The sequence below is a fragment of the Salmo trutta genome, chromosome 38 (assembly GCF_901001165.1).
Source record: "Salmo trutta chromosome 38, fSalTru1.1, whole genome shotgun sequence".
NCBI classification, from domain to species: Eukaryota; Metazoa; Chordata; class Actinopteri; order Salmoniformes; family Salmonidae; genus Salmo; species Salmo trutta.
This window is the reverse complement of record NC_042994.1, coordinates 14,720,703-14,741,721: the sequence shown is the minus strand read 5'-3', so window position 1 is coordinate 14,741,721 and position 21,019 is coordinate 14,720,703. Positions and strand designations below refer to the sequence as shown.

The following is a 21,019-nucleotide window of genomic DNA, read 5'->3' as shown; positions in this document are numbered from 1 at the left end:
AAACATACCTTGAACACCGCACATTGGCTGCTACTGTAGGCTGAATGATAGAACAACTATTTCCATGTAAAATGCTATGGGATGCATTTTCTCCATTGCTTTTGATGGTAGGCCACTCTGGTAGGCCTTCATTACGATCAAATAGCTACAGTAGCCTACTTAGCCACTGTTATAACTGTAACTTAAAGCGGGTACAGCCTCAGTGTTCACAGTAAACGAGCGCTGGAAGTTGCACAGAACTTTCACAACATTCAAGTTTGTGCTCAAGTTTGCGCTCAGCAAACCTGAAATTAGCTCAGTGAAAAAATTAGAGGGAACATTACTTATAACCTGTAATTCCATCCAACTGTACATAGGAACTTCGGTACATCTAATATATGATAAAGCAGTAGAAAACTCCCTATCGTTTTAATATGACCTGTGGCAATTATTTTATTTGTTGATTTGTGTTTAACAAAGCCAAAGTCACCTGACCATTAAACGTTGACCCATGTATCACCAGTGGATGCGTGCCCGCTGGACCTCAGACCCGTGCTATGCCTTCTACGGGGTGGACGGCTCCGACTGCTCCTTCCTCATCTACCTGAACGAGGTGGAGTGGTTCTGCCCCCCTCTGGCCTGGAGGAACCACAGCAGCCCCCCCACCGTCCACACACACACACGCCAGACCGCCACCACCAAGAGACAGGTGAGACACACACACAGAACCCTTCCTACCAGCCATACACACACAGACACCGAACAACCACCGTCAAGAGACTGGGAAGAGGGACACACACACTCACACACGCAAAGGAAGACGCATACACTCACAAAAGCAGATGCCCGTATACGCACGAGCCCTGCTAAGAGACGCGTGGCTAAAGCTTACATGTTTAAGCACTTACACGCACTAATTCACACTCAAAAGAGCACAGCCACTAGACAAATGAATCTTCAGATGTAGACTGCATAAGCTTGAATGGTAGATATGAAAACACATTCATATGAACGCACGCCTGCCTTCTCTGCTAATTGTTTTACTGTGTTCATCTCTCTCCTCCATCTCCTCCCTCTGCTCTCTCTGCTCCCTCTCCGCCATCTCCTCTCTTTGCTCTCTCTGCTCCCTCTCCTCCCTCTCCTCCCTCTGCTCCCTCTCCTCCCCCTCTTCCCCCTCCTCCCTCTCCTCCCTCTGCTCCCTCTCATCCCTCTCATCCCTCTCCTCCCTCTCCTCCCTCTCCTCCCTCTGCTCCCTCTCATCCCTCTCCTCCCTCTCCTCCCTCTCATCCCTCTGCTCCCTCTCTTCCCTCTCCTCTCTCTGCTCCCTCTCTTCCCTCTCCTCCCTCTGCTCCCTCTTTTCCCTCTCTTCCCTCTCCTCCCTCTCCTCCCTCTCCTCCCTCTCCTCCCTCTGCTCCCTCTCTTCCCTCTCCTCCCTCTGCTCCCTCTCTTCCCTCTCTTCCCTCTGCTCCCTCTCTTCCCTCTCCTCCCTCTCCTCCCTCTGCTCCCTCTCTTCCCTCTCCTCCCTCTCCTCCCTCTGCTCCCTCTTTTCCCTCTCTTCCCTCTCCTCCCTCTCCTCCCTCTCCTCCCTCTCCTCCCTCTGCTCCCTCTCTTCCCTCTCCTCCCTCTGCTCCCTCTCCTCCCTCTCCTCCCTCTCATCCCTCTCCTCCCTCTCATTCCTCTCCTCCCTCTCTTCCCTCTCCTCCCTCTCTTCCCTCTCCTCCCTCTGCTCCCTCTCTTCCCTCTCTTCCCTCTCCTCCCTCTCCTCCCTCTGCTCCCTCTCTTCCCTCTCTTCCCTCTCCTCCCTCTCCTCCCTCTGCTCCCTCTCTTCCCTCTCTTCCCTCTCCTCCCTCTCCTCCCTCTCCTCCCTCTCCTCCCTCTCTTCCCTCTCCTCCCTCTGCTCCCTCTCTTCCCTCTCTTCCCTCTCCTCCCTCTGCTCCCTCTCTTCCCTCTCTTCCCTCTCCTCCCTCTCCTCCCTCTGCTCCCTCTCTTCCCTCTCCTCCCTCTGCTCCCTCTCTTCCCTCTCTTCCCTCTCCTCCCTCTCCTCCCTCTGCTCCCTCTCTTCCCTCTCTTCCCTCTCTTCCCTCTCCTCCCTCTCCTCCCTCTCTTCCCTCTCCTCCCTCTGCTCCCTCTCTTCCCTCTCTTCCCTCTCCTCCCTCTGCTCCCTCTCCTCCCTCTCCTCCCTCTCCTCCCTCTCCTCCCTCTCTTCCCTCTCCTCCCTCTGCTCCCTCTCCTCCCTCTCTTCCCTCTCTTCCCTCTCTTCCCTCTCCTCCCTCTGCTCCCTCTCTTCCCTCTCCTCCCTCTCCTCCCTCTCTTCCCTCTCTTCCCTCTCCTCCCTCTCCTCCCTCTCCTCCCTCTCTCATTGTACTGCTGTATAGCAATCTCCACACGCAGCACAAATGAACTCTTTACACTCAAACATGCAGCTCAGTGCCTGATACTATTTGCAGAACAGTGTTCAAGGCTGAGTCAATATGTGCTGCACAGTCCCTTGCACAGCTATTAACCAGGTTCAGAGATACCTACACACAGAGAGATCCCTGAACACAAGGTGTGTGTGTGTGTGTGTCTTTGTGTGTGTGATCTGTGTGTGTGAGTGTGAATGCTGGATGTATTTGTGTGAATTGTCTGCTGTACTTTAGTATTGAATCGATTATTAGTGTTAGGCAACATTCCTAATTACAGCGGTGATTCTGTTAGCCAGATAATCTAGACCATTTATAGCAGGGTCTTTGAGTGAGCATATAGGTGTGTGTGTGTTGTGTGCGTGTGTGTGTGTGTGTCTGTCTGTCTGTCTGTCTGTCTGTCTGTCTGTCTGTCTGTCTGTCTGTCTGTCTGTCTGTCTGTCTGTCTGTCTGTCTGTCTGTCTGTCTGTCTGTCTGTGCGTGTGCATGCATGCGTCGTGTGTGTGTTTGCATGTGTGTGTGTGATGGACAGAGAGAGAGAGAGTCTTTTAGACTACACAGTCATAGCCGTTTAACTAGCACAGGTTCCTCCAGAGACTTAGCTTGCAGTACCATCTCCCCAGAGAACACAGGCTGCACACACTCCTCTGAACTACTGTGTTCCTATTGCAGGGGGAATGTGGGAGAGGAGCCTGTGTGGGTAGCTATCATGTAATGCCATATTCAGTGTATCTGTAGGCTCGCTCCAGTTGACCTCCTCTCTTCTCATCCTTCCTCCCACACTCTCTCCATCTCTCACCGTCTTCTTGTGTCTTTCTTTACTACTTACACTCTCTCTGCATCTCTGTAAAGTTATAGGCTTTTATTGTTTTGGATTTTAGATCATAGAATTTTTTTAATGATAAAACTGGGGGAAAAAATTGACCTCTGTCTCTCTCTCTCCCTCTCTCTCTCCCTCCCCCTCCCTATAGGCTGCGTTCCGTACAGACCTGTCATCTCTGCTGGACCTGGTTGGCACGGGGAAAGAGTCACTGAGCTTCATGAAGCGTCGCATGAGGAGGCTGGCATCACAGTGGGGCATGGCCGCCCAGCGCCTCCACGCCAAGCTGCGCCAACGCTGGAGGGAACAGAAGAAGGTAGGAGAGAGAGAGAGAGAGAGAGATGTCCTCTTTGGAGGTCGGCTGTCCTCTTTTCAATAGGCAGTTTGTATAAAGACCGCCAACAGCCTTTTGGGGAGGCACCTGGACCAAACACACCCACCCATCTCGGCGATTTTACCCCTTCCAGGGAAGAAGAATGGGACACTTTTACACAGATTTTACTGGCAAGGAATCGCAGACCTCAGCTACGACCTTCCTCAGTAGGCGAGATGATTGGATCCCCGCTCTTTCTCCCAGCTCCTCCAGCGATCTGCTCCTGCTCCGCATCAGATGACCCAGCTTGGTACACCCCACACCTAACAGGCATGAACGTAGGCTGGCTGAACCCAGAACACGGGACTGGATGGCAGTGTTGTAAAAAAGAGGCTCTTCAAAAAGCCACATCCCTTGTGCCAAGCCTGCATAACAGACTCATAAGCCAGTCAAGCTATAGCTATTAGAGGAAAAGATGCTTGTCTAAGACCAAACAGCCCGCTCTCCTCATCAAGGTGTCGGCTGTGTCGACCCAGCTAGAACCAGTCTCTGGGCTGCTTGAAGCCGGAAATCCCTCTGAAACTCTTGTATCAGCCCCCCCCCCCCCCATTTTTTCATTAGTCTGTGCCACAGGGTAGAGGCAGCTAGATTATTGGCTACCAGCACCCTTCCCCTATACTTGACAATCTGGCACACACTTTCTCCACTACACCCTCCCAGTTATTTTTCTGAAAGACATCGGAGCCTAGAAAAAAACCCAGTCTTCATCCCATCTCTACCCCACTGAAGCCCACCTGGTAACCGTGGAGCGGACCCCATCTGAATCCCCCCTGGTAACCGTGGAGCGGACCCCATCTGAAGCTGACCTGCCCACAGCGATTCTCTCTTTCCCCAATTGACTCTAGCTGAGGAGGCCCCCTCATACACCTTTAAAGCGTTTGAGAGAACATCCTCATCCCCTGTAATAAAAACTGTCACGTCATCTGCATATGCAGACAGTACTATCGTGTGACCCTTCATTACCCCTGGCACAGAGAAACCAGTAAGCCTTGCTCATAAAAAACAAAGCATTGGTTTAATTGCCAGACAATATAACTGTCCTGAAATTGGGCATCCCTGCCTGATGCCCCTTTGGACGGGGATGGGGCAGCTCAACCCCCCCCCCCCACCTTCACCATACATGAGGACCCAGCATTCAGTAAACTCATCCAAGACAAAATAATCCCCAAACCCAAAAGCTTTCATTGTTTTGAACAAGTACTGGTGGTCCACACAGTCAAAAGCCTTCCCCTTATCCAAAGAAAGCAAACCCACATTCACATCAGACAGTTTACAAATGTCTAAGACATCTCTTATTCGAAAAAAGTTATCAATAATAGAGCGGTCAGGAACACAGTAAGACTGGTCCTTGTGGACCAACAGCCCCAGATATTCTTTCAACCTGTTTGAGAGACATTTAGATACAATTGTATATTCTACACACAGCAATGCAACAGGTCGGCAATTTTTTTGAAGAGCCAAATCACCTTTTTTTGGCAACAATGAAAGCACAGCGTTGACAGGATACAGGAAGAGAACCCTCATGAAAAGATTCACACACCACTTCATAACCCCCCCCCCCAATAAACCCCCAAAAGTGCTTATAGAACTCAGATTGTAAACCATCGGTGCCAGGGGCTCGGCCTGATGAGAGCTGTGTAACTGCAGTGGACTGCTCCTTCAGAGTAATGTCAGAGTCCAAAGCAGCTCTCTGCTCAGGGCCCAATTGAGGAGGTCCATGTAACAACTGTTCAGCACACAGAGAATCACAATCCTCCACCTCATAGAGGGCAGAGTACAAATCCACGGCATGTTGGCGCATTTCACTGTCATCCGTGGTCACCTTCCCATCAGGGAGACGAAGGCAGACCATCTGTTTGCGTTGCTATGTCAACTGTTCTACTGTAGGTAGCATCCATATCCTTGAGGGTAGCAAAGCGAGACCTAATCAAGACACCCTTCACTCTTTCATGGAGAAACGACCTCAGTTCATGTCTCTTGTCCTGTAAGTTCATTAGTCCGGGGTCATTCTGGGTGAGCAACTTCAATTCAATAGATTTGATGTCCTGTTCAAGGGCCCTGATAGTCTCTTTAAACTTCAATACCAGAGAGAGCAGTATACTGTTGACAAGACACACGTATTTGGTCCTTCCCAACCTCCCACCATTGTCTCAAGGACTCAAAATTCAATTTAGTAACACTTCATTTTTCCCAAAACAAAAACTTTTCAGCAAAGCATCACATCATGTAACCATTTAACATTAAAATACCAGTGGACAGGACAAGTGAATATGAGGACAAGTGAATATCAACAGACACATAATGATGATCAGAAAAACCCACAGGAGTAATGTCACACCTTCCAACCCTACTACAGTAGAGATCAGATACATACAACCTGTCTAACCTTCCAACCCTACTACAGTAGTGATCAGATACATACAACCTGTCTAACCTTCCAACACTACTACAGTAGTGATCAGATACATACAACCTGTCTAACCTTCCAACACTACTACAGTAGTGATCAGATACATACAACCTGTCTAACCTTCCAACCCTACTACAGTAGAGATCAGATACATACAACCTGTCTAACCTTCCAACACTACTACAGTAGTGATCAGATACATACAACCTGTCTAACCTTCCAACCCTACTACAGTAGAGATCAGATACATACAACCTGTCTAACCTTCCAACCCTACTACAGTAGAGATCAGATACATACAACCTGTCTAACCTTCCAACCCTACTACAGTAGTGATCAGATACATACAACCTGTCTAACCTTCCAACCCTACTACAGTAGAGATCAGATACATACAACCTGTCTAACCTTCCAACCCTACTACAGTAGAGATCAGATACATACAACCTGTCTAACCTTCCAACCCTACTACAGTAGAGATCAGATACATACAACCTGTCTAACCTTCCAACCCTACTACAGTAGTGATCAGATACATACAATCTGTCTAACCTTCCAACCCTACTACAGTAGAGATCAGATACATACAACCTGTCTAACCTTCCAACCCTACTACAGTAGTGATCAGATACATACAACCTGTCTAACCTTCCAACCCTACTACAGTAGTGATCAGATACATACAACCTGTCTATCCTTCCAACCCTACTACTCTAGTGATCAGATACATACCACCTGTCTAACCTTCCAACCCTACTACAGTAGTGATCAGATACATACAACCTGTCTAACCTTCCAACCCTACTACAGTAGTGATCAGATACATACAACCTGTCTAACCTTCCAACCCTACTACAGTAGTGATCAGATACATACAACCTGTCTAACCATCCAACCCTACTACAGTAGTGATCAGATACATACAACCTGTCTAACCTTCCAACCCTACTACAGTAGAGATCAGATACATACAACCTGTCTAACTTTCCAACCCTACTACAGTAGTGATCAGATACATACAACCTGTCTAACCTTCCAACCCTACTACAGTAGAGATCAGATACATACAACCTGTCTAACCTTCCAACCCTACTACAGTAGAGATCAGATACATACAACCTGTCTAACTTTCCAACCCTACTACAGTAGTGATCAGATACATACAACCTGTCTAACCTTCCAACCCTACTACAGTAGAGATCAGATACATACAACCTGTCTAACCTTCCAACCCTACTACAGTAGTGATCAGATACATACAACCTGTCTAACCTTCCAACCCTACTACAGTAGAGATCAGATACATACAAGCTGTCTAACTTTCCAACCCTACTACAGTAGTGATCAGATACATACAACCTGTCTAACCTTCCAACCCTACTACAGTAGAGATCAGATACATACAACCTGTCTAACCTTCCAACCCTACTACAGTAGAGATCAGATACATACAACCTGTCTAACTTTACAACCCTACTACAGTAGTGATCAGATACATACAACCTGTCTAACCATCCAACCCTACTACAGTAGAGATCAGATACATACAACCTGTCTAACCTTCCAACCCTACTACAGTAGAGATCAGATACATACAACCTGTCTAACCTTCCAACCCTACTACAGTAGAGATCAGATACATACAACCTGTCTAACCTTCCAACCCTACTACAGTAGAGATCAGATACATACAACCTGTCTAACCTTCCAACCCTACTACAGTAGAGATCAGATACATACAACCTGTCTAACCTTCCAACCCTACTACAGTAGTGATCAGATACATACAACCTGTCTAACCTTCCAACACTACTACAGTAGTGATCAGATACATACAACCTGTCTAACCTTCCAACCCTACTACAGTAGTGATCAGCTACATACAACTTGTCTAACCTTCCAACCCTACTACAGTAGAGATCAGATACATACAACCTGTCTAACCTTCCAACCCTACTACAGTAGTGATCAAGAGGTAGAGAGAGAGAGAGGTTCAGTAGAGAGAAAGCGGTAGAGAGAGAGAGAGAGGTACAGTAGAGACAGAGAGAGAGAGAGAGAGAGGTACTCAGAGGAGATCTTCCCCACCCTTGAGGAAGAGACATGCCATTTCCAGGCCCAGGGAAATGTGCTCATCTGTGGGGACACAAATGCGCGCACAGGAACACTTCCTGATCTAACGAGCACACGAGGGGACAGCTTCATTACAGACCATACTGTTTCTAACTGTCTTAATCTCCCCCATAGAAACAACAGTGACAGCACCATCAACAAAAATGGAAGGGATCTGTTGCAGCTCTGTAGAAGCCTGGGTCTGTACTTTGTCAATGGTAGGTTACGGGGGGACTCTTTGGGGAGATTTACCTACTGCTCACCTCTTGGCCACAGAACAGTAGACTATATGATTACAGACATTGACCCCTTCTCTCTCAGCTTATTCACTGTCAAACCACTAACACCTCTGTATGATCACAGCCAAATTACGTTGTTCCTCAAAAGAACATATGACATAATTAAATCAATGTATACTGGCAATACGTGCAGCATTAAAATTGGCAAGAAAATAACAGAATTCTTTAACCAGGAGCGGGGCCTTCGTCAGAGTTGCAATCTGAGCCCTGCACTCTTCAATGTTTACATCAACGAATTGGCCACTATTCTAGAAAAATCCTCAGCCCCTGGTGTTAGTCTCCACAATTCAGAAGTTAAATGCCTACTCTTTGCAGATGACCTATGCCTGCTGTCACCCACAGCACATGACCTACAGCAGAGCCTGGACCTGCTAGAGCAGTACTGCCAGACCAGGGTCCTGGCAGTAAACCTCAAAAAGACTAAAATAATGATTTTCCAGAGAAGATCCAGATCTCAGGGAATTAGACCAAAGTTCTCAATTGGTACAAACTATATAGAGTACTGTACACACTACAATTACTGAGGTTAAAATATATAGAGTACTGTACACACTACAATTACTTAGGTTTAAAAATAAGCTCAACTGGACATCTTAATGAGGCAGTGAATGAACTGACAGAGAAAGCACGCAGGGCATTCTATGCCATTAAAAAGCTAAATCAAATTGAAATACCTATTAAAATTTGGCTAAAACTAATTGAATATGTCATTGAACCAATTGCACTTTATGGCAGTGAGGTGTGGGGTCCACTTGCAAAACAAGATTTCATCAAATGGGACAAACACCCCATTGAAACCCTGCATGCAGAGTTCTGTAAGATTCTCCTACATGTCCAGAGGAAAACTACAAACAATGCATGCAGGTCAGAATTAGGCCAATATCCACTAATAATAAAAAATCAAAAAAGAGCAATTAGGTTTTGGAAACATCTAAAATACAGTGACCCACTCTCATATCATTACCAAGCCCTGCAATGCCAAGAACTGAGCAAAGAAAAGAGTCCCCTCATCCAGCTAGTCCTGGGGCTGAGTTCACAAACCTGTTCTACTAACACACTGAAGCCTCAGGACCAGAACATACAATCAATCAGAATAAACCAAATTACAACACAGTCTAAACAAAACTACATTGCTTATTGGGAAACACAAGCACAAACACAAAGCAAAATGTAGTGCTATCTGGCCCTAAATCAACAGTACACGTGGCTAAATATTTGACCATGGTTACTGATCAAAACCTTTGATAAACCTTGACAAAGTACAGGCTCAGTGAGCACAGCCTTGCCATTGAGAAGGGTAGACACAGGAAAACCTGGCTCCCTGCAGAGGAAAGGCTGTGCAACCACTGCACAACAGCAGAACCTGAGACGGAGCTGCATTTCCTGACAAAATGTAAAAAATATAAAACAATTAGAGAATGTCATTTTCCCAAATTTGAAACTCTTATTCAAGGTTTTAAAGACCTCTCTGATGAGAGTAGGCTACCCGTCCTGTTGGGGGAGGACGCAAAGAGCTGTGGGTTGGCAGCACACTACATTGCTGCCTGCCATAAGTTGAGGGACAGTGTCTGACAGACCAATCAACCTGCACATGTCCTCTACTGTATGCTTATTGTTATTGTTGAATGTATGGTTATTTTGACCCTTGGTTATTGTTGTTACTGTTGTCCCATTGACAATTTTGATTCACATTTTTATAAATTGTTATATTGTAAATATCCAAAATAAGCTTTGGCAATATGTACATTGTTACGTCATGCCAATAAAGCGAATTGAATTGAATTGAATTGAAAGGTAGAGAGAGAGAGAGGGGTACAGTAGAGAGAGAAAGAGGTAGAGAGCGAGAGAGGTAGAGAGATAGAGGTAGAGAGAGAGAGAGCGGTACAGTAGAGAGAGAGAGAGGTAGAGAGATAGAGGTAGAGAAGGGGGTGGTTGTCTTGTTTTGTTATTGCATTTGCTTGTTGCCACATTCAGTCAGGGAATTCAGTGGTATTCAGTTTTTGCAGATGAAAGACAGAAGGTACATGAAACAAAGAGTGAAAGTGAGTTCTCCCTTCCCTGTGTTACCACCTTCAATGAATACAGTTTGCTCTACTGTTGTGTCATGCACACTCAGCAACATGATTAAGTAAAGAGTGAAGGTAAACGAAAGTGAAGGGGAGAGAGAGGGAGGACCGGAGAAATCGAAATAAGGAGCGAACGAGAGGTCATAAAAGAACAGGCCCTCATCATTCACTACTCACAACTGTCTCTGCCCGTTTCTCTCGCTAGAATAAGCCAACAGGCCTCAAATAGGCATCCATCCACACAGAGCCTCCACAGTATTGATTAATGGAGCCGTCTTGTGCCTCAAACGCATGAAATGGATTTGTTATTTTAGATCGGTCCTCTTCTCCTCTCTCTGGCTGTGTGATACTGTGCTATCTCGACACCAGATGGTTCAGTGCTTTAACTGCAGTTTTAGTGCACTGGTCCAAAGCCGTTTATCATGACGTAATTGGTAGACAGAGGCTGTTGTGTGTGCTGATTAATACTGATAGGGGATCAGTGTACAGCCCCGTGATGGAGTGCTTAATATGTGGATAATATCTGATCTCAGATCAGGTGTTGACTGTCATTATCTGGTTTGCTTGTGTGTCTACCCCACCAGTAGACGACATGTCAGGAACTAAAGAACTAAATAATAAAACACGTGGGAGTCCTCTACAGCGGATTGCGGAAAAGCAGCCTGCCACCGTTTAACTCTGACCCCTGTGCTTCCTATCTTTTCCTCAATCCTGCTCTTCCTCCCTCTCTGCCTCCGTCTCTGACTCTCTCCACTGATGCAATCCCAATTTACTATTCCTCTCCGGTTAACTTTTTAACCTTCCAATATGTTCTGGGGATTAAATTTTGTTTCCCTTGATTGCATTTGTTTGGTTTGTTTCTTGTGTAAGGAATAACTTCATGGAGCGGAAAGAGAGAGAGAATGCGAGTACGGGAGAGAGCTAGGGAGAGGGAAGGAGAGAGGGACAAAGGGAGAGGGAAGGAGAGACAGCTAGGGAGAGGGAAGGAGAGAGGGACAAAGGGAGAGGGAAGGAGAGAGGGACAAAGGGAGAGGGAAGGAGAGAGAGACAAAGGGGAGAGGGAAGGAGAGAGAGACAAAGGGAGAGGGAAGGAGAGACAGCTAGGGAGAGGGAAGGAGAGAGGGACAAAGGGAGAGGGAAGGAGAGAGGGACAAAGGGAGAGGGAAGGAGAGAGAGACAAAGGGAGAGGGAAGGAGAGAGAGACAAAGGGAGAGGGAAGGAGAGACAGCTAGGGAGAGGGAAGGAGAGAGGGACAAAGGGAGAGGGAAGGAGAGAGAGACAAAGGGAGAGGGAAGGAGAGAGAGACAAAGGGAGAGGGAAGGAGAGAGAGACAAGGGGAGAGGGAAGGAGAGAGAGACAAAGGGAGAGGGAAGGAGAGAGAGACAAAGGGAGAGGGAAGGAGAGAGAGACAAAGGGAGAGGGAAGGAGAGAGAGACAAAGGGAGAGGGAAGGAGAGAGAGACAAAGGGAGAAGGAAGGAGAGAGAGACAAAGGGAGCGGAAGGAGAGAGAGACAAAGGGAGATGGAAGGAGAGAGAGACAAAGGGAGAGGGAAGGAGAGAGAGATAAAGGGAGAGGGAAGGAGAGAGAGATAAAGGAGAGGGAAGGAGAGAGAGATAAAGGGAGAGGGAAGGAGAGAGAGACAAAGGGAGAGGGAAGGAGAGAGAGACAAAGGGAGAGGGAAGGAGAGAGACAAAGGGAGAGGGAAGGAGAGAGACAAAGGGAGAGGGAAGGAGAGAGACAAAGGGAGAGGGAAGGAGAGAGAGACAAAGGGAGAGGGAAGGAGAGAGAGACAAAGGGAGAGGGAAGGAGAGAGAGACAAGGGAGAGGGAAGGAGAGAGAGACAAAGGGAGAGGGAAGGAGAGAGAGACAAAGGGAGAGGGAAGGAGAGAGAGACAAAGGGGAGAGGGAAGGAGAGAGAGACAAAGGGAGAAGGAAGGAGAGAGAGACAAAGGGAGAGGGAAGGAGAGAGAGACAAAGGGAGAGGGAAGGAGAGAGAGACAAAGGGAGAGGAAGGAGAGAGAGACAAAGGGAGAGGAAAGGAGAGAGACAAAGGGAGAGGGAAGGTGAGAGAGACAAAGGGAGAGGGAAGGAGAGAGAGACAAAGGGAGAGGGAAGGAGAGAGAGACAAAGGGAGAGGGAATGAGAGAGAGACAAAGGGAGAGGGAATGAGAGAGAGACAAAGGGAGAGGAAGGAGAGAGAGACAAAGGGAGAGGGAAGGAGAGAGAGACAGAAGGAGAGGGAAGGAGAGAGACAAAGAGAGAGGGAAGGAGAGAGAGACAAAGGGAGAGGGAAGGAGAGAGAGACAAAGGGAGAGGGAAGGAGAGAGACAAAGGGAGAGGGAAGGAGAGAGAGACAAAGGGAGAGGGAAGGAGAGAGAGACAGAAGGAGAGGGAAGGAGAGAGACAAAGAGAGAGGGAAGGAGAGAGAGACAAAGGGAGAGGGAAGGAGAGAGAGACAAAGGGAGAGGGGAAGGGAGAGAGAGACAAAGGAGAGAGGAAGGAGAGAGACAAGACAAAGGGAGAGGGAAGGAGGAGAGAGACAAAGGGCAGAAGGAAGGAGAGAGAGACAAAGGGAGAGGGAAGGAGAGAGACAAAGGGAGAGGAAAGGCAAGAGAGAGACAAAGGGAGAGGGAAGGTGAGAGAGACAAAGGGAGAGGGAAGGAGAGAGAGACAAAGGGAGAGGGAAGGAGAGAGAGACAAAGGGAGAGGAAAGGCAAGAGAGAGACAAAGGGAGAGGGAAGGTGAGAGAGAAAGGGAGAGGGAAGGAGAGAGAGACAAAGGGAGAGGGAAGGAGAGAGAGACAAAGGGAGAGGGAAGGAGAGAGAGACACAGGGAGAGGGAAGGAGAGAGAGACAAAGGGAGAGGGAAGGAGAGAGAGACAAAGGGAGAGGGAAGGAGAGAGAGACAAAGGGAGAGGGAAAGGAGAGAGACAAAGTGAGAGGGAAGGAGAGAGAGACAAAGGGAGAAGGAAGGAGAGAGAGACAAAGAGAGAGGGAAGGAGAGAGACAAAGGGAGAGGAAAGGAGAGAGAGACAAAGGGAGAGGAAAGGCAAGAGAGAGACAAAGGGAGAGGGAAGGAGAGAGAGACAAAGGGAGATGGAAGGAGAGAGAGACAAAGGGAGAGGGAAGGAGAGAGAGACAAAGGGAGAGGAAGGAGAGAGAGACAAAGGGAGAGGGAAGGAGAGAGAGACAAAGGGAGAGGGAAGGAGAGAGAGACAAAGGGAGAGGGAAGGAGAGAGAGACAAAGGGAGAGGAAAGGCAAGAGAGAGACAAAGGGAGAGGGAAGGTGAGAGAGAAAGGGAGGAGGGAAGGATGAGGAGAGACAAAGGGAGGGGAAGGAGGAGAGAGAAAAGGGAGAGGGAAGGACGAGAGAGACACAGGGAGAGGGGAAGGAGAGAGAGACAAAGGGACAAGGAAGGAGAGAGAGACAAAGGGAGAGGGAAGGAGAGAGAGACAAAGGGAGAGGGAAGGAGAGAGAGACAAAGGGAGAGGGAAGGAGAGAGACAAAGGGAGAGGAAAGGCAAGAGAGAGACAAAGGGAGAGGGAAGGAGAGAGACAAAGAAAAGGCAAGAGAGAGACAAAGGGAGAGGGAAGGTGAGAGAGAAAGGGAGAGGGAAGGAGAGAGAGACAAAGGGAGAGGGAAGGAGAGAGAGACAAAGGGAGAGGGAAGGAGAGAGAGACAAAGGGAGAGGGAAGGAGAGAGAGACAAAGGGACAAGGAAGGAGAGAGAGACAAAGGGAGAGGGAAGGAGAGAGAGACACAGGGAGAGGGAATGAGAGAGAGACAAAGGGACAAGGAAGGAGAGAGAGACAAAGGGAGAGGAAGGAGAGAGAGACAAGGGAGAGGGAAGGAGAGAGAGACAAAGGGAGAGGGAAGGAGAGAGAGACAAAGGGAGAAGGAAGGAGAGAGAGACAAAGGGAGAGGGAAGGAGAGAGAGACAAATTGAGAGGGAAGGTGAGAGAGACAAAGGGAGAGGGAAGGAGAGGAGAGACAAAAGGGGAGGGAAGGAGAGAGAGACAAGGGGAGGGAGGTGGAGAGAGACAAAGGGGAGAGGGAAGGAGGAGAGAGAGACAAGGGAGAGGAAGGGAGAGAGACAAAGGGAGAGGAAGGTGAGAGAGACAAAGGGAGAGGGAAGGAGGAGAGAGACAAAGGGGGAGAGGGAAGGAGAGAGAGACAAAGGGAGAGGGAAGGAGAGAGACAAAGAGAGAGGGAAGGAGAGAGAGACAAAGGGAGAAGGAAGGAGAGAGAGACAAAGGGAGATGGAAGGAGAGAGAGACAAAGGGAGAGGGAAGGAGAGAGAGACAAAGGGAGATGGAAGGAGAGAGAGACAAAGGGAGAGGGAAGGAGAGAGACAAAGAGAGAGGGAAGGAGAGAGAGACAAAGGGAGAAGGAAGGAGAGAGAGACAAAGGGAGATGGAAGGAGAGAGAGACAAAGGGAGAAGGAAGGAGAGAGAGACAGGGAGAGGGAAGGAGAGAGAGACAAAGGGAGAAGGAAGGAGAGAGAGACAAAGGGAGAGGGAAGGAGAGAGAGACAAAGGGAGAGGGAAGGTGAGAGAGACAACAGGGAGGAAGGGAAGGTGAGAGCGACAAAGGGAGAGGGAAGGAGGAGAGAGACAAAGGGAGAGGGAAGGAGGAGAGAGACAAAGGGAGAGGGGAAGGAGAGAGAGACAAAGGGAGAGGGAAGGTGAGAGAGACAAAGGGAGAGGGAAGGAGAGAGACAAGAGGAGAGGGAAAGGAGAGAGAGACAAAGGGAGAGGGAAGGAGAGAGAGACAAAGGGAGAGGGAAGGAGAGAGACAAAGGGAGAGGGAAAGGAGAGAGAGACAAAGGGAGAGGGAAGGTGAGAGAGACAAAGGGAGAGGGAAGGAGAGAGACAAAGAGAGAGGGAAGGAGAGAGAGACAAAGGGAGAAGGAAGGAGAGAGAGACAAAGGGAGAGGGAAGGAGAGAGTGACAAATTGAGAGGGAAGGTGAGAGAGACAAAGGGAGAGGGAAGGAGAGAGAGACAAAGGGAGAGGGAAGGAGAGAGAGACAAGGGGAGGGAAGGAGAGAGACAAAGGGAGAGGGGAAGGGAAGAGAGAGACAAAGGGAGAAGGAAGGAGAGAGAGACAAGGGAGGAGGGAAGGATGAGTAGAGACAAATTGAGGGGAATGTGAGAGAGACAAAGGGAGAGGGAAGGAGGAGAGAGACAAAGGGCGAGGGGAAAGAGAGAGAGAGACAAGGGGAGAGGGAGAGGTGAGAGAGGACAAAGGGAGAGGAAGGAGAGAGAGACAACAGGGATGAGGAGGGAAGGATGAGAGAGGACAAAGGGACGAGGGAAGGTGAAGAGAGACAACGGGAAGAGGGAAGGAGAGAGAGACAAAGGGAGAGGAGAAGAGAGAGACAAAGAGAGAGGGAAGGAGAGAGAGAGAGAGACAAAGGGAGAAGGAAGGAGAGAGAGACAAAGGGAGATGGAAGGAGAGAGAGACAAAGGGAGAGGGAAGGAGAGAGAGACAAAGGGAGATGGAAGGAGAGAGAGACAAAGGGGAGAGGGAAGGAGAGAGGACAAAGGGAGAGGGAAGGAGAGAGAGACAAAGGGAGAGGGAAGGAGAGAGAGACAAAGGGAGAGGGAGAAGGAGAGAGAGACAAAGGGAGAAGAGGAGAGAAGAGACAAAGAGAGAGACAAGGAGATGGAAGGAGAGAGAGACAAAGGAGAAGGAAGGAGAGAGAGACAGGGAGAGGGAAGGAGAGAGAGACAAAGGGAGAAGGAAGGAGAGAGAGACAAAGGGAGAGGGAAGGAGAGAGAGACAAAGGGAGAGGGAAGGTGAGAGAGACAAAGGGAGAGGGAAGGTGAGAGAGACAAAGGGAGAGGGAAGGAGAGAGAGACAAAGGGAGAGGGAAGGTTAGAGAGACAAAGGGAGAGGGAAGGAGAGAGAGACAAAGGGAGAGGGAAGGAGGAGAGAGACAAAGGGAGAGGGAAGGAGAGAGAGACAAAGGGAGAGGGAAGGTGAGAGAGACAAAGGGAGAGGGAAGGAGAGAGACAAAGAGAGAGGGAAGGAGAGAGAGACAAAGGGAGAGGGAAGGAGAGAGAGATAAAGAGAGAAGGAAGGAGAGAGAGACAAAGGGAGAGGGAAGGAGAGAGTGACAAAGGGAGAGGGAAGGAGAGAGAGACAGGGAAAGGGAAGGAGGGAGAGAGACAAAGGGAGAAGGAAGGAGAGAGAGACAAAGGGAGAGGGAAGGAGAGAGAGACAAAGGGAGAGGAAGGAGAGATGGAGAGGAAGGAGAGAGAGGACAAGGGAGAGGGAAGGTTTAGAGAGACAAAGGGAGAGGGAAGGAGAGAGGAGACAAAGGGACGAGGGAAGGAGAGAGAGACAAAGGGAGAGGGAAGGTGAGAGAGACAAAGGGAGAGGGAAGGAGAGAGACAAAGGGAGAGGGAAGGAGAGAGAGACAAAGGGAGAGGGGAAGGGAGAGAGACAAAAGGGAGAGGGAAGGAGAGAGAGACAAAGAGAGAGGGAAGGAGAGAGAGACAAAGGGAGAGGGAAGGAGAGAGAGACAAAGGGAGAGGGAAGGAGAAGAGAGACAAAGGGAGAGGGAAGGTGAGAGAGACAAAGGGAGAAGGAAGGAGGAGAGAGACAACGGGAGAGGGAAGGAGAGAGGACAAAGGGAGAAGGAAGGAGAGAGAGACAAAGGGAGGAGGACAGGAGAGAGAGACCAAAGGAGAGGAAGGTGAGAGAGACAAAGGGAGAGGGAAGGGAGAGAGGACAGGGAGGGGAAGGAGAGAGAGACAAAGGGAGACGGGAAGGAGGAGAGAGACAGGGAGAGGAGGAAGAGAGACAAAGGGAGAAGGAAGGAGAGAGACAAGGGAGAGGGAAGGAGAGAGAGACAAAGGGAGAAGGAAGGAGAGAGAGACAGGGAGAGGGAAGGAGAGAGAGACAAAGGGAGAAGGAAGGAGAGAGAGACAAAGGGAGAGGGAAGGAGAGAGAGACAAAGGGAGAGGAAGGAGAGAGAGACAAAGGGAGAGGGAAGGAGAGAGACAAAGGGAGAGGGAAGGAGAGAGAGACAAAGGGATGAGGGAGGAGACGAGAGCTAAGGAGAGAGGACAAAGTGGAGAGGGAAGGTGGAGAGAGACAAAGGGAGAGGGAAGGAGAGAGACAAGGGAGAGGGAAGGAGAGGAGAGACAAAGGGAGAGGGAAGGAGAGAGAGACAAGGGAGAGGAATGAGAGAGAGACAAAGGGAGAGGGAATGAGAGAGAGACAAAGGGAGAGGAAGGAGAGAGAGACAAGGGAGAGGGAATGAGAGAGAGACAAAGGGAGAGGGAAGGAGAGAGAGACAAAGGGAGAGGGAAGGAGAGAGAGACAAAGGGAGAGGAAGGAGAGAGACATAGAGAGAGAGAATAACCATTATTTCACCTGTCAGTGGCAGAAACAGGGACACGGAAGGGATCCCAGGAGAGCATGGAATAGAGGAGTCTTTGTCTGTGTGTGTCTGTGTGTACCGTTTTACATTTTCTATAGTATATGCCACTCAATGGAGGCTGTTATCCAGAGAGACTTACAGTGCAGTGAGTGCATATTTTTCTAGTCCATGTATGTGATCCCTGAGGGAATTGAACCCACTACCTTTGGAAAGAGTGGGCTTTCAAAAAGTTCCATTCCTGCTCTGTCGAACCTCTAGACCGAGTGTGTGTGTGTGGACATGTTGAACTATTTTTTGTGGGGACCAGAAGTCCCCACAAGAATCGTTAAACACGATATATGCCACTCAACAGAGGCTGTTATCCAAAGAGACTTACAGTGCAGTGAGTGCATATTCAGTGCATATATTTCTAGTTCATGTGAATAGTAAACAAGCAAAAATTTGACCAACTGGGGACATTTTGTTGGTCCCCACGAGGTCAAATGCTATTTATAGGGCGTTTAGGGTTAAGGTTAGAATTAGTCTTATGGTTAGAATTAGTGTTAGGGTTAGAATTACGTTAAGGGTTATGGTTAGGGTTATGGCTAGGGTTAGGGTTAAGGTTAGGTTCTTGGGTTAAGGTTAGGGTTAGGTTAACTTTAAGAGTACAGGTTGGGGTTAGGTTTAGGTTTAGGGCTAGGGGTTAGGGAAAATAGGATTTTGAATGGGACTGAATTGTATGTCCCCACAAGGTTAGCTGTACAATACTGTGTGTGTGTGTGTGTGTGTGTGTGTGCGTGTGCGTGTGCGTGTGTGTGCGTGCGTGCGTGCGTGAGAGAGAGCGCGTGTGTGTGTGTGTGTGTGAGAGAGAGAGAGCGTGTGTGTGTGTGTGTGTTAGAGAAATCCTGACTGACTGACTTACTGTGGGATGCCCCAAAGGCCTCCTAGTGAATTTCAATAATTTCCCTGTCCAGTCAGTGTGAACTAGAACATCACTGAGGCAAACTGCAACAACCCTTATCATTGACGATAATGACTTACTTTTATGCAGAGTTTTAGTCTGAAAGTGATCTGAATTGAAAGAAGGAACTCACCACATCCAACAGCATTTACTACAACACACCTTGTTCAGTTGCACTGAAATACTCAAACACAGAAGCATAGTCCAACACTGAGCGTGGAAATCAAGTATTTCTGGACAAAGAAAGAGAGCTTTGAAGCTCGAAAGCAGTGATAAACAAACTGAATAGAAAGGTGTTTTTAACGATGGAGGAATGGGAATCTCTGCTACGCAGTCGCAGCCTGAGCAACGCTCTTAGAACACGGCGCTATCTAGAACCTAAAGGGTTCTTCGGCTGTCCCCATAGGAGAACCCTTTGAAGAACTCTTGTTGGTTCCAGGTAGAACCATTTTGGCTCCAAGTAGAACCGTTTTGGGTTCCATATAGAACCCCTTCCAACGAGGGTTCTACCTGCAACCAAAAAGTGTTCTACCTGGAACCAAAAAGGGTTCTCCTATAGGGACAGCCGAAGAAGCCTTTTGGCACCCTTTTTCTAAGAGCGTATAGGAGAGCTATGGGAGACCAGCATGAACTGCATTTCTCCCTTCAATTCCAGGCTGTTTGATGAGCAGTGTTCACAGAGTATGCTGTACTTTACAAAACAATCCTAGCACTTAAACACCCATTATATGGTGTGTGTGTGTGTGTGTGTGTGTGTGTGTGTGTGTGTGTGTGTGTGTGTGTGTGTGTGTGTGTGTGTGTGTGTGTGGTGTGTGTGTGTGTGTGTGTGTGTGTGTATGTGTGATGACCCCATCACTCTTGGTGTTCCTTAGAGAGTAGACTGACCTCCAACCTACAGTAGCGGGTAAGATACAGTATGCAGCCGTGACGGGACGGGGGTAAAGGGGAGGGTAGAGGCTGTAGTTGGCAGTGCCAGCTTGTGTGCCACCCTCACCCCCCAACCCCCTCACTCAGACATCTGTGCCCTTCGGACTGGCTGGTGGACGGGCAGTGTGTGGGCACGCAGGTTTGTTAGAGCGCAACAGATGCCCGAACACACACACATACGCACTCGCACAGGCACGCAAGCGCACACACCTCCCTACCCACCACCAGGTTAAACATTAGTATTCTGCTGGGGTTAGCGCGTTAGCGATGAGTGGAGCTGAGCACTGGAGACACACAGTATTATAGAGACCTCTTCACTGGAGTGTCATTTCCAGATCTACCACACTCACTCACTCACACACACGTAAAACACAAGGTTTAGACTCACTCACTCACACACACGTAAAACACAAAGTTTAGACTCACTCACTCACACACTCACTCACACACGTAAAACACAAGGTTTAGACTCACTCACTCACACACTCACTCACACACGTAAAACACAAGGTTTAGACTCACTCACTCACACACTCACTCACACACGTAAAACACAAAGTTTAGACTCACTCACTCACACACTCACACACGTAAAACACAAGGTTTAGACTCACTCACTCACACACTCACTCACACACGTAAAACACAAGGTTTAGACTCACTCACACACTCACTCACACACGTAAAACACAAAGTTTAGACTCACTCACTCACACACACACACACACACACACACACACACACACACACACACACACACACACACACACACACACACACATAAAACACAAAGTTTAGACTCACACACTGACACATTGACACACACACTTTCAACACCTCCATTAGTTTAGGCCCTCACACACTGCGACACACACTTCATTTGACACACACGTACCCATACACACACACACACATCATGGTCACCGACTTGTCAGCGATATACATCGGCCACAGAGCAGGTGCTGTTCCCCTATTTCCTCCCTCTGCAGCTTCACAGATCTTCCTCATACTGCGCTCCACTCCACCACTCCGCTCCCCTAAGGTTAGGGTTAGGGCAAGGGTAAGAGTACAGGTTGGGGTTAGGTTAGGGTTAGGGCAAGGGTAAGAGTACAGGTTGGGGTTAGGTTAGGGTTAGGGCAAGGGTAAGAGTACAGGTTGGGGTTAGGTTTAGGGTTAGGGCAAGGGTAAGAGTACAGGTTGGGGTTAGGTTTAGGGTTAGGGCAAGGGTAAGAGTACAGGTTGGGGTTAGGTTTAGGGTTAGGGCAAGGGTAAGAGTACAGGTTGGGGTTAGGTTAGGGTTAGG

At 48.6% G+C, this 21,019-nt stretch overlaps 1 protein-coding gene across 5 annotated transcripts in view; it reads left to right on the top strand.

Annotated features, from left to right (window-relative positions):
* The window catches only part of LOC115178308 (alpha-1,6-mannosylglycoprotein 6-beta-N-acetylglucosaminyltransferase B), a 159,942-nt gene that overhangs the window by 60,524 nt on the left and 78,399 nt on the right, over window positions 1–21,019 (top strand). For all 5 annotated transcript variants that reach the window (XM_029739428.1, XM_029739426.1, XM_029739425.1 and 2 more), the window contains 2 exons: window positions 503–688; window positions 3,353–3,517. In XM_029739428.1, the coding sequence (XP_029595288.1) occupies window positions 503–688; window positions 3,353–3,517 (351 nt within the window). The remainder of the gene's footprint in view (window positions 1–502; window positions 689–3,352; window positions 3,518–21,019) is intronic.